The 18,449-nt window shown below is 42.2% G+C and overlaps 1 protein-coding gene across 2 annotated transcripts in view; it reads left to right on the top strand.

Annotated features, from left to right (window-relative positions):
• Positions 1 to 18,449, top strand: part of NXF1 (nuclear RNA export factor 1) — a 159,282-nt gene that overhangs the window by 92,699 nt on the left and 48,134 nt on the right. For both annotated transcript variants that reach the window (XM_068260673.1, XM_068260674.1), the window contains exons 10-13: positions 4,517 to 4,626; positions 8,529 to 8,565; positions 14,136 to 14,204; positions 14,302 to 14,357. In XM_068260673.1, the coding sequence (XP_068116774.1) occupies positions 4,517 to 4,626; positions 8,529 to 8,565; positions 14,136 to 14,204; positions 14,302 to 14,357 (272 nt within the window). The remainder of the gene's footprint in view (positions 1 to 4,516; positions 4,627 to 8,528; positions 8,566 to 14,135; positions 14,205 to 14,301; positions 14,358 to 18,449) is intronic.

Here is an 18,449-nt window from a genome sequence, read left to right as displayed (position 1 = left end):
GGCGGGAGCAAGCGCAGCCTATCTTGACGAGAATGTTCGTCCAGATAGGCTTAAAGAGACTCTGTAACAACAAAAACCTCCCCTGGGGGGTACTCACCTCGGGTGGGGGAAGCCTCCGGATCCTAATGAGGCTTCCCACGCCGTCCTCTGTCCCACGGGGGTCTCGCCGCAGCCCTCCGAACAGCCGGCGACTGTGCCGACTGTCAGTTCAATATTTACCTTTGCTGGCTCCAGCGGGGGCGCTGTGGCGACTTTCGGCACGGAAATAGACGGAAATACCCGATCTCCGTCGGGTCCGCTCTACTGCGCAGGCGCCGGAAACTTGCGCCTGCGCAGTAGAGCAGACCCGACGGCGATCGGGTATTTCCGCCTACTTCGGCGCCGAGAGGCATCAGAGCGCCTGCGCAGGAGCCAGGAAGGTAAATATTGCGTCACGGCTGTACGGAGGGCTACAGCGAGACCCCCGAGGGACGCAGGACGGCGTGGGAAGCCTCATTAGGATCCTGAGGCTTCCCCCACCCGAGGTGAGTACCCCCCAGGGGCCGTTTTGTCGTTACAGTTCCTCTTTAAGTGGTTCAACCAAAAAGTAAATCTATTCCATAGGGTGTCTTTAAAACCTAGATAAAGTCCTTAAATGCAGAACTTGCTCAAGTAAATTTGTAAGAGTTTAACCACTTGCTGACCGCCCACAGCCGCGGCAAAGTGTTGTGCAGAACGACCGCAATACGCCCATCGGCGGCTCCTGGGGGCGTGTTTGGCCGGCGATCGCTTCACTGGTGACACGCGCTCCCGCTGGCCACAGGGTCCGCCCACCCGACGCTCTAACGCGCCGGTGGGTTATTAACTCCTCGATCGCCGCATACAAAGCGTATAATACGCTTTGTCATGTACACAAAGCGTATTATACAGGCTGCCTCCTGCACTGGTGGTCCCAGTGATCGAGGGACCACCAGGGCAGGAGGCAACCCCCCTGGTAGGCACACAATCACACTGATCCTGCCCCCCCCTGCCCCCTGATCGCCCACAGCACCCCTCAGACCCCTCCTGATCACCCCCCCCCCTTCAGACCTCGGTTTGCGCCCAATCACCCCCCCCCCCCCTAATCACCCATCAATCACCCCCTGTCACATCTGTCAATGCTATATTTCAAATCAGGTCCTAAACTGCCCCATGGGGGCTCCTGATCACACCCTCAGATCCTCCCCAGACACCCCCCCCCCATCCACTGTATACATCTATCCTCCCCTGTAATCATCCACTGATCACCTGTCAATCACCCATCAATCACCCCCTGTAGCCACCTGTCACTAACACCCATCAGATCAGACCCTAACCTGCCCCTTGCGGGCACCTGATCACCCGCCCGCTCCCTCAGATCACCCGCAGACCGCCCTCAGATCGCCTCCGAAGTGCATTGTTTACATCTGTTCTCCCTTCTAATCACCCATTGATCACTCATCAATCACCCCCTGTCACCACCTGTCACTGCTACCCATCAGATCAGACCTTAATATGCCCCTTGGACACCCAATCACCCGCCCACACTCTCAAATAGCCCCCCAGACTCCCTCTGATCAACTCCCCAGTGCATTGCTTGCATATATTCTCCCCTGTAAGCACCCACTGATCACCCATCAATCACCACCTGTCACCAACACCCATCAGACCCTAACCTGCCCCTTGCGGGCACCCAATCACCCGCCCACACCCTCAGAACGCCCTCAGACCCCAGCCCTGATCACCTCGCCAGTGCATTGCTTGCATCTATTCTCCCCTCTAATCACACCCTGATCACCTATCAATCACCACCTGTCACTGCTACCCATCAGATCAGACCTTAAACTGCCCCCTGCGGGCACCCAAACACCCGCCCACACCCTCAGATCATCCTCAGGCCCCGCCTGAACACCTCTCCAGTACATTATTTACATCTGTTCTCCCCTCTAATCCCCCACTGATCACCTATTAATCACCCCCTGTCACTGCTACCCATCATACCCATCAGATCAGACGCTCATCTGCCCCTTTGCGGGCACCCAATCACCCGCCCTCAGCACCCCCCCCCCCCCCCGATCACCTCCCCCTCTAATCACACCTTGAGACACCCATCAATCGCCTCCTGTCACCACCTGTCACCCCCTAGCACACCTACCCATCAGATCAGGCCCTAATTTGCCCCGTGTGGGCTCCTGATCACTCGGCCAAACCCTCAGACCCCCCTCAGTCCCCCTTCCGATCACCTCACCAGTGCATTGATTGCATCTATTTTCCCCTCTAACCACCCCCTGAGACACCCATCAATCACCTCCTGTCAACCCCTAGCACTCCTATCCATCAGATCAGGCCCTAATCTGCCCCCTGTGGGCTTCTGATCACTCGGCCAAACCCTCACCCGCCCCACCGCAGTGACAGAATTTTTTTTTCTTCTGATCACTGCTGGTCTCTACGACTTAATTGTGGCTGAGACCAACCGTTATGCCACACAATACGCAACCGCCAATCCAAGAAACTACCATGCCCAGCCTTTTCGGTGGAAACCACTCCAAGTTTCCGAACGTAACATTTTTTTGGGGCCTTCTCCTTAACATGGGTCTAGTGAAAAAGATAGTATTGCAGTCTTATTGGTCTACGCACCCAGTACATCACATGCCCATGTTCTCTGCTGTCATGTCCAGGTCACGATTTGAGAACATCCTGCGCTTCCTGCACTTCAGTGCCAATACAACCTGTCATCTAAGAGGCCACCCTGCTTATGACCGGTTCCACAAAATTCGGCCCCTCATAGACTACCTGTCATCAAAATTTGCAGATGTTTATACCCCTGAACGGTCATTTTAAGGCATTTGATTTCCAGACTACTCCTCACGGTTTTAGGCCCCTAAACTGCCAGGGCAGTATAGGAACCCCACCAAGTGACCCCATTTTAGAAAGAAGACACCCCAAAGTTAGGTTAGGTGTATGATGAGTTCGTAGAATTTATTTTTTGTCAAAAGTTAGTGGAAAATTACACTTTGTGAAAAAAAAAAAAAAAATCGCGAGGAGTAGTCTAGAAACCAAATGCCTGAAAATGACATGTGAATAGGACGTCGAGCCCCTCATCGCACCTAGGCTGCAAAAAAGTGTCACGTGGTATCGCCGTACTCAGGAGAAGTAGTATAATGTTTCGGGGTGTATTTTTACACATACCCATGCTGGGTGGGAGAAATATCTCTGTAAATGGACAATTGTGTGTGAAAAAAATCAAAAAAATCTCATTTACAGAGATATTTCTCCCACCCAGCATAGGTATGTGTAAAAACACATTCTACTATTTCTCTAGAGTACGGTGATACCACATGTGTGACCCCTTTTTGCAGCCTAAGGGGCCCAAAGTCCTATGAGCACCTTTAGGCTTTACAGGGGTGCTTACAATTTAGCATCCCCAAAATGCCAGGACAGTAAACACACCCCACAAATGACCCCATTTTGGAAAGTACACCCCTAAGTATTCAGAAAGGACATGGTGAATCCGTGGCAGATTTCATTTTTTTTTTCCACAAGTTAGCAAAAGTGTCATTTTCCGCTAACTTGTGACAAAAAATAAAATCCTCTATGAACTCACCATGCCTCTTAGTGAATACTTTGGGATGTCTTCTTTCCAAAATGGGGTCATTTGGGGGGTATTTATACTATCCTGGAATTTGAGCACCTCATGAAACATGACAGGTGCTCAGAAAAGTCAGAGATGCTTCAAAATGGCAAAATTCACTTTTGGCACCATAGTTTGTAAAAGCTATAACTTTTACCCAAACCAATAAATATACACTGAATGTTTTTTTTTTTAATCAGACATGTAGTACAATAAATGTGTACAAAAATGTATATATAAATTTAACTTTATTTGACAAATTGTATCACAGAAAGTTAAAAAAAACATTTTTTGGACAAAATTCAAGCAATCAAATAGCACCAAAAGAAAGCTGTATTAGTGAGAAGAAAAGGAGGTAAAATTCATTTAGATAGTAGGTTGTATGACCGAGCAATAAACCGTTAAAGCTGCAGTGGTCTGAATGGGAAAAAAAGGCTCTGGTCCTTAAGGGGTGAAAAGACTGCGGTCCTCAAGTGGTTAAGGAATTTTGATGTTTTCTTTTTTCCTTCTGCTTAATGTTGGGCATACACGGCGGTGTATTTTCTTATCAATCGAGCCGCTGACGGCTGGATTGATAATCTTCGACGTGTCCGATCACCGCCTGGATCGATTCCCTGCTCGATCCCCGCGGGCGGACAATGGGCAAAAACAAAACGCTGATAAGGAAGTGCCCGCGGGGACGAGCAGGAATCGATCTGCGGGGAAAAGCGGTGACGCGCCGGCATCGAGCCGCTGGCTCGATTCGGCACATTATTTCACATTATTTCGCCCAGCATAAGGTCTAACCAGAATTGTACATTATGTATGTAACCACCATCTGGAAGCAGTATATTCCATAAGCTTCAAAGAAAACAAGTATTATTGAATCCACTGTTTTTTCTTGTGTAGCTGAAATCGGAAAAGGAGCTGGATCACATCAAAAGCCTGAAATTAGAAATGCTGTGGTTGGATGACAATCCACTCTGTAATAACTTTCAAGACCAGAACATATATATCAGGTCAGTCCTGTAATTTTTTCATGTTTTGACTTATTATTGTCTTGCCTAACAAATATTTTGCCAATGCCTGAACCATCTCCTCCAGTTTTCTCCCCAAAAGTGTATTTAATTTTGGGGAGATGAAGTATTTACTGGATAGTCAAAATGTAGGTGCAAAGTGCCATATATAGTGTGCGAAAGTTCCATTTGTGTAGACTGGTACACATGGTTTAAAGACTGTAACAACATGCTTTAAAGAGTGTAACAGTGTCCCAACCTACCATCACCCCAGTATTGTGCCACAGTGCTAGCACCCTCAAACCTCTAGCAGCTATCTAGTCACCTGGATTCCACTGTGTGTTCCAGTTTTGTAGAACTTAAAGAACTGTCAAAGAAACTGTTTTTATGTAAACCCCATATACCAATAGAGCTTTTTTAAAGCCTTTGTACTGCTATTTCCTAGTAATTACTGGAAATATATGAGGCATTTAGAATTTCAGTTAACTTTGATAGTTGTCATTTAACAGTATTGCATGTGCCTGCTTAAAATGTGTTTGGCAGCATTGTGACAACCAGGTGCCTTGGAAAATTAGCTGGGTTGAGTACCTTTTTAAAAAGGGATTGGGGAGATCAGTATCCTATGCTGCTCTTCCTGTCACTGACGTGGATGGATGTTCTCATGTTAACCTCAAAGTAACCATTAAAATGGTTTACAGTTTGCACCAGTGAATTTTAAGCAGGATGTTATTAGTATGCACGTTTTCCTTCTTATATGGTTTTTCCATTTTTTTTTTTTTTTTTTTTTTTTTACCACTGACATGTTTTATTGATGTATGTGATAAACTATTTTAAATTCCCACAAGCAGGAAATGCCCTAGTCCAAGGAAAGACAATATAAAAAAAAATTAACTGTACTTGAACATATAGTTTTGCTTTTCTTAAAGCTAATCTTCATGCAGACCACTATATATACACAGTTGAAATACATAAGTCCTAAGCTTTCAAAACTTTTTAAATTTTGTGCAGTTTTTTCTTTAATACATTCACCATTGTTAGACTGCATAGCTAGGTTGGTGACGTTAATTTTATACTGTTTGGTTTTGTTTTATACTATGATCACTAACTTGTCTATAGTATATTTTTTAAACAGTAAAGCGGTATAAACTAATCACCACATTTCTTACTGTATTCTGTATTTGATATTGGTAAATTTCCAGCATTCAGAGTGACAACACTGTGTGCATTGCAATAGACCCTGACTGACTAACAGTAATGATCTTCACAAGCAGATATTCTAAAGATACTCAGATTGTACTAGCAGTATTGGAAAATCATTTTTATGAGCGCCTACCTGCATTACATGGTAGATTTTTTTGAATCTACCTGGAGTTTAGTTTTTATTATTTTTAATGCCTGTATTTTGTAACTCCTTGTTAAGATGGGGATTAAATAATTCACTCTAATTTTCCTCCAAGTTTAGTAAAGGTCTCTGAAGAACAAAGAAAATCTGAGTTTGGCCCAAGGGGGTCTTCATATATGTAGTCACTGGATACAGTGGAAACCTTGAAATCTATAAAAAATAATAATAATAATAGTAATGAATCATGCCACTGTGCAATGGAAACCTGTGGATAGCAGTTACTGAAGAGAAAGATCTACTACATATGCTACTACCTTATGGGTGTGCTTAACAGTAGTACTTTAAAATTATGTATTTGTAGTAATTATATCCTTTATCACTAAACTGCTTTAATAAATAGTCTAGTATTTCTCCAAGTAACTTGGCTCTATATGCAGTATCATTTTAAAATTTCCATTGTGGTTTATTTGATGCACCTTTCAGAGTTTGTGTAAAGAAGGTGATTTTGTTAGTTTTTATTATATTTTGTGGTGACTTAAACACGGTCACTGTTTACTGGTAAATACATCATAAAAAAGCTAGTAGAGAGCTGGCTATATGGCTTTGTGATATTAAGCTGATTTACAGTAGTTTGGCACCAGGTAATGCTTCTTCAGCCGAGTGTCGCTCAGTGAGGCCCATGCAGGAGAAATGTGTGACTTGAATGAGACCTTTTTTTTGTTAGGCACAAATCAGATCCTCTGAATCATTTCTTTATTCACTTAAGTAGCAATACTATAATGTGCAATGCCTATATATTCAGTATTTTTGACAAGATCTTTTATATTTAATAATGTCAATTGTAGCACGTTTAACAGAGTTTTTGGTACCATTGGATGTATTTTTTTTCTCTCTCCCTCTCTCTCTACCCCCCCCCCCTTTCCCCTTTATCTTTTTTCTTTTTCTTCTTCTTCTTTTTCAGACACACATTACCAATGTCTATCTAAAAGCCTTTTCACATCATCACCCTTTCCTTTTCTATTTTACATATTTTCCTTTCTGCATGACATTTAATTTTTGCTATCATTTTTGTTATCCACCCATTCAATGTGTTGCAGCCTCTTTTGTTTCACCAGCTAATGTCAACCCATTTTTTTCGGTCTCGTGTCCTCTCCTCCGTAAGCTGAGTGAAGGATCCAGTAACTGATCTTCATTATACTTTTGTTCTCAAGCTGAAGAAAAATTATACACATTTCTTGCACGTTTGATGGCTCCTTCCTACAGCAGTCATGAACTCAACAATGCCTCCTTCCATACTAAGTGGTTGTTTGGTCTATGACGGGTAAGATTCCCCATGCGGGAGCAACCTAAGGCAGACCCAATAACGGCCACAAGAAGATGAAGACTGGAGGAGGTTTGTTGCATTCTGGAGCCCAGAGATCATATTGTACCCTCTTGTCAGTCCCACAGATGACTTGCTCCCTCCCTGCAAGAGGGTGTTGACTGCCTGCTTATGAGACAATGTTGCAATGAGAGCATGAAAAAAAAATGCCAAACGATGTGCTTTAAGTGCAGACAGTGGGGCTCTCATGGTTATTCATATTAAGCTGGGTTACTGAGTACATAACCCGTAATGTCTTGCTTGGAGGAGAAGACAACAGCATTAGCTGGGTTTCTCTACCAACAGAGGCTTTATTTTTGCTGCTTATTGTTCATTATACCCAGTTTGTCTAATGCCACATCTATTACCCTTGCCTCTTTCTCTTTCGGGTTTTAAACATCCATTACCTTCCATGCTACACAAATCTTTCTGATGTCTGTCTTTCTTCTTTTACTATTTGCTTTCTCATCACCTTTTACTTTGATACCAGATGCTCATAAATCTTTTGGTCCTAATATTAAGTATTTTCATAAACCTTTACGAAGCACTCCTGAAAGTATATTTAAAAATTGTGGTGTGTGATCACATTGATTATGCCACATTAAAGTATCACCATAGCCTTATAGGAGTAGCATACCCACTCAGAGATCATTAAAGGTTGTGTAATTGTGATTTATACCTCACATATAACCATTATGGTCTCTACCTATGCCAACCCTGCATGGTACTCATTGCATGACCCAATTGCTAAGAAGTGTTACTTATTATTCCTGTGGTCTGTGCATTAAAGTGTAGATGTCAGCTAAATGTTGATGATAAAATTGGTATAGTCTTCTTTTTTCTTATAGTTCATTTGTATTGACTATGTTGCTGAAACAATATGTTAAGCTTTATGGTGTCAGGATGTTTGCTGGAAAATATTGGTAGAGACATTATGGAGACTCAGATTTGAGAATAACGTACAGGGGACTCTCTAGTGTCCTTCATCTGCAAAGTCCTGGCAGACTGCAAGGCGGCACTTCCACCTTTCCACTACTGAGATCAGTGTTTCTCCAGCCCCTGTACTAGGGTATTGTATGGTAGAGTTTTGATCATGGTGAACGGAGTGTGGGTTGGGGGTTTTTATCTGCTGCCTTTGACATTTTTTCTGTTCCTGTTTTTTGGGGCTATTAACATCTGGATTTCATCTGCCCTGAATGACAGTGCTGTGAGAGAACGTTTTCCAAAACTACTGAGACTGGTGAGACAGAAGTCTTTTTTTTTTTTTTTTCTATATATACATATATATTTAGTTTTAGTTTTCAGGAGTAGTTGCATATTAAAGAGTAGTAAAGTGTTCCTTAATTACTGTACTATACAACCCCTGAGGTGGAAACACATGTACCTAATGACCAGGGCTGTGGAGTTGGTACAAAAATCATCCCACTCCTCAGTTTATGAAACTTCCAACTCCACAGCCCTTCTAATGGCTAGAGGTACCCAAAACGTATAAATAAATCAGCAGCTTAAAGAGAAAGTAGGTGTTAGCTACAAATGTTAACAACAAATGTTCAATAGTTAAGACAACTTATTGGTAAGGCGAGGAAAGGAACAGCGCTACTTGAAAACAGATTGCATTCTTATTACTAGCTGCTTGAGTGCAAGCCCCACTAGTGGGATAAAAAGAAAAAAAACATTTTTTTTTACTTGGTAGCGCACCCAGGCTATGCATATGCATAATTTAGGATTAGTTAGTGTTAGGGCCCCTCCCACGGGGGATGACTTCTCCGCAGTGGGAGGGACGAGTACCTAATAAGTTGCATGCAAGCTATTACGGAAACCAACATCCTCCAGTGGTAGACGGGTGCATTTTATTTGAATGCTGGGTGTGTATTTTATCCCACTAGTGGGGCTTGCACTCTCAAGCAGGTAGTCATAAGGATGCAATCTGTTTTTAAGTAGCACTGTTCCTTTCCTCGCCATGTAAGTAACTTTGGTCAGCTGCTCCCATGTAATAGCATTGCTTATTGATGTTTATGCAGAGCTTCTGTTTGGTTTCAAGGTGCGTTTGTAGTTTCTTGGGGGGGGGTTCAGCGCACCATTGATTGGTGGCCATTCGGAGGCGGCCTGGTGATGCGCTGATCCACCTTTGCGCAACATTGGTAAGGACCAAAATAAGACGTGTTCACATCTGTAGTAGACTTAAGCTGGCTACAGCAGTGGACAAGTTTTAATTGCCTCAGGTAGTGGCTTCAGGCCAAAAAACTTGTTTTGTCTAGCCAATAAATTATTTTCACCTATTGATCTTTTGTCATTGTTGAAGGCTAAGGGTCTGTTTCCATTACACGCAGATTGGATGCAGAATGGATGCAGAAAAACTGACTTCTATGATTGCCTATGGGAAAATCTGCATCAGAAAAATCATGTTTAGTGGAAACAGGCCCATAGGCATCTAATCTGCGTGTAGTGGAAACAGGCCCTAACCAACATCTTTCTCTTTAAACAGTTTTGTTTTAATTCTTTTTACTTTTTGGGCCCATCCAGTCATTAGCTGCCCTCTTGGTAAGATCTTTTACTCATCTGGCCCAATCCCATTTTTCCGATCTAAAAATTTCCCTATTTCAAATTGGAGGCTGAAATTTGATTAGCTTTTGTAGACTACTCGCTCTTTTTTTGGAGTATTTTCAAATTGCAGGATTGGACCAATTATATTGCATGATTGACTTATCGAATTGCGTAATTGGTCCAATCTTATCCAGTCATGTAATTTGGTCGAATTTGAGTTTTTTCCGATTGTGACACCAGTCACACTGTGAGTGACTGTGCCAAGTTTAAGAAACCCTATAGTTAATGGTGTAAGAACTGCTGCAGTTGAGTTTTCCGATTTAAATAAATGGCTGAAATTTTGTTGGCATTTGTAGGATACACCAAGTTTTTCTTATTCTTAACTCCAGTCACCCAGTAACCGACTGTGCCAAGTTTGGGGTCTCTGGCTTTAAAACTGTGAGATTGGGGGCCTTTTACATTTTTTTTCATTGAATACCATGGGTGAAACCTTTTTTAGCAGTTTGTGGCTACACTGACTTTTAATGTGACCACATTTTTCAGGTTGACCCCATGAATGCATGACCCAAGTTTAGCGCATTTAGCTCCAGAGCTGTACAATTGACAGCATTTTGAGATTTTCCAATGAGTCTTTGGGACAAAGTGGGGGTCTTCTGTGGCCCGGTGGTGCAGAGCGTGGGATCGCTTAAAAACGCAAAAGTAAGCCTACACCGCTATGGGCCCAAGAGGTGTGCAAAGTTTCATAACTGTACTCCTAAAACTGTGGGAGAAGTGTATAGACAATGGCATGAAAAATGTAAATTTTTAATTGGCTGTCTTTAGCTCCGTCCACTTTAAGTCATCACCAAGAAAAGTCACCTTTTTTTTCGGGTTGACATCAAGAATATTTGGTCAAAGTTTGGTGAGTGTAGCTTCAAAACTGTATTAATGGCAGCAATTTGAAAATGTTCCCTTTCAATGGGGGGCAGACAGACAAACATACAACAGGTTATCGCAGTTCAGCTTGTCCACATTGAAGGTTGTACTGTCACATCTATGTGGTTGGAGACCCACATTTAACCAATGATTCTCTCAATAATCAGGCAAAATGTATAATTTATTTCAAATAGTACTCTAATAATTAAAGAAACTAGGCAGTTGTCTCTGTATCATCTATGGATCTCGGATATCACAATCTACCCTTGTTTAGTAGATATCTTGAAGGATAAAGAGCAGTTTGTAGACAATTGCCACTTGAAGCTATAATTAGCAATCTATAAATGCAGAGCCCAACTACTTTTCACTTTAGTGATGAGAATACAGAGCCCAACTACTTTTCACTTTAGTGATGAGGGTATATGCTTGCTTTGTTCCCTAAATAAAACTAGATGAAATTTAAAAAAAACGTATTTTATCAGTAAATACCAAACAAAATTATGGGATCCCAATTAAGCATACAAAAAAAAAATCACATAAAATATCCATATTTTATACCTGTCAGACATGACGCCAAATAGATACATATCTAGATAAAATGGGCACTAATCATACACAAGCCCAAATGTCAAGTATAATTGGCGCCCCCACGAATCACTAGAGTCAATGTTGTTCATATAACTTATAGTAGGGTTAAAGTGACAAAGAGATGAATAAAGCTTTCATTCTTTAATTACCCTGGGTTTCCTCCAGCCCCATAAGCATGGCTGTGTCCCTCGCCGTCCTCTCGCAGTCCTTCCGGAATCCTCTGTGCAGCCGCAATGAAACCCTGGTACGCGGCTTAGTCAAACTCGGTCTGACTGAGTGACGTCAGCCGGGACCGTCTGAGCTTGCGCAGAAGGCCCGCCGCTGACATCACTGAGCTGCTTACTGGGGCTCACCACGGCTGAACGGGAGATCGCAGGAAGATGGCGAGGGACACAGCCATGCTTATGGGGCTGGAGGAAGCCCCGGATAAGTAAAAAACTGAAGCTTTGTTCATCTCTGGGTAACTTTAAAGTGGACCCAAATTAAAAAAATACAAGATTTCAGAAATCTATTTTCTAAGTGATAATAATAAATATCAGCCTTTTGTCAGCTGCATGATGACAAATATAAAATATTTTACATTTATTGGAGCAACCCCTCCCTTCTTTTCGAATTGCCAGGACAGAATTCGGCAGACTGGTGGAGGAGATAAAAAAAACAAAAACAAAAAAAAAACTGCTACTGATGATGTCACAGGGGAGGTGATCTCAGCTTGTGTGAGATTTCACATAGATGACGCCCCTGTGAGGGAGGGTAGCTGATGACAAACACTCCCATGATCTAATACCTCCTACTAAGCGCAGAAGTAATGGCTGCCACCTGTATAACCCTAGTTATGAAAAGAGAAGGGTGAAAAGCATGCACTGAAATGCCCATAGGTTTGAAGGAGTGTTTATCTTTGTATGTGTCAGAGTGGTGCAACTAAATATTTTAAAATTAAATGTTTGGTTTGGGTCCACTTTAAGCATCACAGAGGGCTTCTTAGGGTTAAGCTCCAGTGTGGTGTGGCTCTTAGGGTTTCATTGCCAGGTGCGTCCTTAGGGTTAGGCATTGAGAGGGAGGGCTCAAGTGAGTGAAAGGTTAGGCCATAGTAAGATATCGGTAAAGATTACTAATATTTCCAAAATTAAGTAGTGGGAATATGTTATTTTAACCATATTTTACTAGCAGCTCCAGCATCCAATTTACCATTGCGCCCTTTTTAACCTCTTAGATTTCAGGACATGAATTTTGTGTCCTAACTGGCCCTCCTGTGCATTCCAGGACATGAAATTCACGCATTCACATCCTGCAGTTAAAAAGGCTACCAAGCGCCCCCAAGCTTGCACATGCGTATCCTTGTCGGTCCTGCAAGTGCTTGTGCATGCTCATGCATTTATTTAACAGTGAATGAGTGCTTGAAAACAAGGGGGAAAAAGGTATTAAAGTGACAGTCCCCCCCCCCCTTAAATAATACTATTTCTCTCTCCGTCCCCCAATCCCCCTACCCACCACCCCAACCAAATTTTTTTTTCTGGTAGTTGGTTTAAAGAGAATCAATTGTATTGTTAAAATCGCACAAAAGTAAACATACCAGTGTGTTAGGGCAGTGTTTCTCAACATTTTATTGGTTTGTACCCCTACTAAAACCCTGTACTCACCAAGTACCCCCTAGCATAGTAAACATTATCTCAAGTACCCCTTGACAAATATATATTTAATCCTAGTACATGATACTTGGTTCCTAAACCATTTCCAAGCATTTACTATTGCTTTTAATTAGTTAAAATACAAATCTGGTGTTTAAATAAGATTTATAATTTTCTTAAACTCTAAATTTGTTGTTCTTGGTTAAGTATATCACTCCTGAGTACCCCCTGGAACCATCAGAAGTACCCCCTGGGGTACGCGTACCACACGTTGAGAACCTAGGTGTTAGGGGACATCTCCTATTACCCTCTGTCACAATTTCGCCGCTCCCAGCCGCATTAAAAGTAGTCAAAAACTGTTTTAAAAAGTTTGTTTATAAACAAACAAAATGGCCACCAAAACAGGAAGTAGATTGACGTACAATATGTCCACACATAGAAAATACATCCATACACAAGCAGGCTGTATACAGCTTTCCTTTTGAATCTCAAAAGATCATTTGTGTGTGTTTACCTTCTGTCCCCTTCTTCTCTCATGCACTGAACATTACAGGCTTCCTGCAGACAGCTCTGTCTGTGTTTGTAATTCCTCAGTATGTGTCAGCCAGCTACTTTCACAGCCTAACAGAGGAGGATTTTTATCCAGCTCTCTTCTATCATTGATAAGATAGCAGAGAAGCTGCTGGCTTATGTAAATAAAACACACACTGGAGTGTGCATAGAGGAACAGACCAGCAGGAAGAGTTGGCAGCCTTCCAGACACAGGCCGACAAGTCTGACAAGGGAAAGATACATTGATTTATTACAGAGACCGTAATAGTACAAAGTGCTGCAGTGAGCCAGAACAGATTAGAATAGGTTTAGGAACTTGTAGGATGGTAGAAAAAACGTTGTAATTTTTGTTACAGAGTCACTTTAAGGCTGTAAATAATGTTTTAGAGCAAAGAAGAAATGCTTTCAGACTACTTTAAGCCTTTGCTATCTATTCAAGACTCTTAAGTATGATCTGTATTTCATGGGACAGCTCTCTTGAATACACAGAACAAACATTGCAATTCATAGTAGTGAGTATAATGCAGGCCGCTTTCTGAGTGTTTTGGACTTTTTTTTCCCCCACTTATTCATATGTTCACAGGATGGGCATGAGCTTCCTCCACCAATAACATTTGATGTGGAAACGCCTACCACACTTCCCCCATGCAAGGTGAGTCCTTTTTTCTTTTTCTTTTTTTTGTTTTTTTTTTACTAAATGGAGAATTTAAAAATGTTTTATACTTACTGCTTTTTCTCTTTTTATTCAGGGCAGTTATTTAGCTACAGATGACATCAAAGCATTAGTTCTGCGTTTCCTTCAGCAGTAAGTTAACCTTATTGTAAGAAGGGGGTTTTTTTGTTTTTGTTTTGTTTTTTTCTCCATTTGTCAGCTGCTGCTGTTTTAATTTTAACTTTGTGGTCTGGTTTTCAGTAAAGTTTGTCTTAAACAACCAGTAGTGTTCTCCAAAGACACGAAACATAAAACAGAGAGCCACTTTAAAGGGGCACTATGGTGAAAAATTGTAAAATTTAAAATATGTGCAAACCTATGCAAATAAGTAGTAGTTTTTTCCAGAGTAAAATGAGCAATAAATTACTTTTCTCCTATGTTGCTGTCACGTACAGTAGGTAGTAGGAATCTGACAAAAGCGACAGGTTTTGGACTGGTCCATATTTTCATGTGGGGGGGAATTCTCAGGAATTTATTTATTTATAGAAGCACTTAGTGAAAGGCAGTTGCTCTGTCCAACTGCCAAAAAAATGTGTAGCAAGCAGGGAGGCTGGCCAGCATCATTGTTTAAATCCTTTTTAGGGAATATCTTTATAAAGAATAAAAGCCTTGCTGAGAATCCCCTATGAGAAGATGGACTAGTCCAAAACCTGTCACTTTTGTCAGATTTATACTACCTACTGTAAGTGACAGCAACATAGGAAAAAAGTACTTTATGGCTCATTTTACTTTGAAATAAATGTACTTCTTATTTGTCTGTTTGCACATTATTATTTTTATTTTATTATTATTTTTTATTTATATAGCGCCAGCATCTTCCGTAGTGCTGTAAATAGTACAAACAAATAATGGGGAACAAATATACATAAGAAATACAAGACACTGTACAGTCATGACATTGAATAGAATAAATACAGATACATACATAGTTGATATGTAGTTGATACATGTACATATGTTAAAATGCTACAATCTTTGGCCATAGTGCCCCTTTAAGTAAATATTCCCCACACCATGGGCATCATGTTGGACAATGCAGTACAGTGTACATCCTGCAACATGCATGCATGCTTTCATCAGCAGATTGAGGGTGTTTACTGTTGCCGTGTGTGAATGTTGCTCAATTAGAGGCTGAAGTCAGAGAGCTAAATGAGCAGCTTGCAACACTGAGATGCATAGAGAACATGGCGAAGGGCTTGGATCTCACTATCCAGACACTGATTGAACCAGTGAGGATGTGGAGGTTGGAGTACAGCTGGAGCAAGAATCAGAGGTAGCTGCTAGTTGTGTCACAGTTAGAAGGGGTAGGGGGAAAAGTGTAAGGTAGGCTAGTGCCAATTTGTCCCTCCCTAATAAGTATGCTGCTTTGCGTAATATTGGAGATGATGATTCTGGAGTAGCAGCGCTGCAGCAGGATGTGTCCCTTAGCAACCAAGGGGCAGACCGCTGCAACGAGAAAGGGAATAGGAGTGCAGCTAAGGCTAGACAGGTACTGGTGGTAGGGAATTCAATTATTAGGCACACAGATAGGATATTCTGTCAAAGAAACTGAATGCCGTACAGTGTGTTGTCTCCCGAGCGCTCGGGTTCGGCATGTAGCGGAACAAATTGACAGATTATTGGGTGGGGCTGGGACCCGGCTGTCATGGTACACATTGGTTCCAATGACAAAGTTAGTGGGAGATGGAAGGTCCTCAAAAATGATTTGCAGGTACTAGAAGATAAATTTAAAGCAAGGACCTCCAAGGTGGTGTTTTCTGAAATAATATCAGTGCCACACGCTATATCTTAGAGACAGAGGGAGCTTAGGGAGTTAAGTTGCTGAGGAATTGGTGTAGGCAGGAGGGGTTCGGGTTACTGGAGAACTAGGCTGACTTTGCAGTCAGCTACAGGTTCTACAATAGGGATGGGCTGCACCTAAATGGGGAGGGTGCAGCTGCATTGGCGGGGAAGATGTCTAAACGGTTGGAGGATATTTTAAACTAGGATCTGGGGGAGGCGGGAGGGTAAAGTCTAAATATGTGGACAAGATAAGGTAAAAAGACAGAGGAAGCCTAACATTGTGGGGGTGGGGACAGGGGTGGGGACAGTTTAAAGAGCAAGGAGGTTGGTAAAAATTCAAGTAGCCCATTTAAATGTTAACAGAATTGGAGAATGTGGTGGTAAAAATATAAAGTGCATTGTAACCAATGCTAGGAGCCTTGCAAATAAAATGGACAAGCTAGAGTTCATTATGATTGACAAAGGCTATGACATTGTGGGAATAACAGATGCATGGATGGATGAAAGCCATGACTGGATAGCGCATTTAGAGGGATACAATGTGTTTAGGAAGGATCGAGCAGGGAGAACAGGTGTAGGGGTTTGTCTCTTTGTTAAAAACTTTTACTGCTGCTATGAATGATGAGATGGATGAAGATTGTGAAGATGTGGAATCCATTTGGGTAAATATTCATGGTGGAAATGTTGCCAGTTGCTTTTTGGGGTGTGCTACAGGCCACCTCATATTCATGAAGCTGCAGAACTACAATTACTACAGCAGATCGAAAGAGCTGCAAGTAAAAATTAGATCATAGGTATCAACTATCCAGACATTGACTGGGATATTGAGGCTACAGGACAGTAACCTGACTCAAATGGTAACTGAACCAACTAGGGGAAATGCGCCACTGGATTTGATCATTTCAAGTAGACCAGATATTGTATCAAATGTGCAGGTTCAAGAACATTTGGGAAATGTTGATCACAGCATAACGTTTGATCTAGTGACTGATAGATCGTGGAGCAGTGGGACAACTAAAACTATGAATTTTAGAAAAGCAAAAATTCATTCAACTCAGGCAGGCACTAAGTTTGGTGGACTGGGATAATGTACTACAAGGGAAGAATACTGAAGGGAAACGGCCAACGTTTAAAATTATTCTCACTCAATATTGTAGTAAATATATCCCATATGGAAACAAAATGTCTAGGAATAAAAAAAGGCCTCTATGGATGAATGGAAAGGTTAGAGATAAAATGAAGTTGAAAAAGAATGCCTATAAGGTCCTAAAACAGGAGAGGACCGAGGCTGCATTAAAGAGGAGCTGTAAGGTATAGGGTCTCAGAGAAAAAAAACACATATCATTAGCTAAAGATTGGCTGTACTTACATTACATATGCATTTCACTGTCCACGTTTGGATTTCACAGAATTTTTATATAGTATTTGCAGAGATTGATGCTCCTGACAGCTCATGACAGGTTCCATGTTTGACTGTCTTGTATGAAGCCAATTATGATGTAATATCCTCCCTTACCCTGCTTCCTGATTGATGATTCTTTAGCCCTCCCAAGTTCCAGCCCTCAGACACTCCCACCAGTCTCTGGTCTAACTAATGGGGCATATTGTCTGTCACTCAGTGGGGGGGGCGCAAGGGGGAGTGAGGGTGATCATGCTGTCAGTGGGGGGGGGGGTGATCGGCCGGGGGGGGGGGGGGGGGGGGGGGCTGTGAGATGAACAGAGGTAAGCCGTTTTAGTTCTATACTGGGAAGTCCGGATCTTTTCAATGATTCGAATCGGATCATTGAAGACATCTGGATCTTTGAACTGAATCTTTGAATCATTTTCAGCAGAGTGAGAGAAGCTGCAGTTCCTGTTTCTTCCAGACATCCACTGTGAACCGAATCTCGGAGGATTTGACTCACAAAAAAGATCCGGATCAAAGATCCGAATCATTCATGATCCGGACAACACTACTGTGCAGTGAATATTAGCCATGTGGCCAGGAATGATAGCTGACTCGTGCAGTATACTCTAATGCAACATGTGCACTGTGAACAGCACATTGATTTTTCAGTGCTGTGAGTTGGGCTGCAAGTTACAGGCTGCTGTAACATGAGCATGTAACTTCCCACTGTGAAAGCAGCCTTAGGGCGGGATAGGGAAATGAAGGGGAGGACCAAGGGAGTGCACTGGGGAGAAGAAGCAGCCCCAGAATGCTTTGCAGTATCTGTTATGCGTCCTGCCGACCTCCTTAGGAGTTTAGGAATAAAGAGGATTGCTATTAAGCCAACAACAAAGTAAGAGAGATTTTTAACTTCAGTATTGCCTTTTTGGCTTCCTTCTAAACTGTTTAACACAGGAGAATAGAGGTTTAACCTCCCTGGCGGTGCATTTCTGTCAGGAATTGGGAGTCAAAAGCGG

The sequence above is a fragment of the Hyperolius riggenbachi genome, chromosome 11 (assembly GCF_040937935.1).
Source record: "Hyperolius riggenbachi isolate aHypRig1 chromosome 11, aHypRig1.pri, whole genome shotgun sequence".
Taxonomy (NCBI): Eukaryota; Metazoa; Chordata; class Amphibia; order Anura; family Hyperoliidae; genus Hyperolius; species Hyperolius riggenbachi.
The sequence above is the reverse complement of the archived record's forward strand: the minus strand, read 5'-3'. Positions and strand labels throughout refer to the sequence as shown.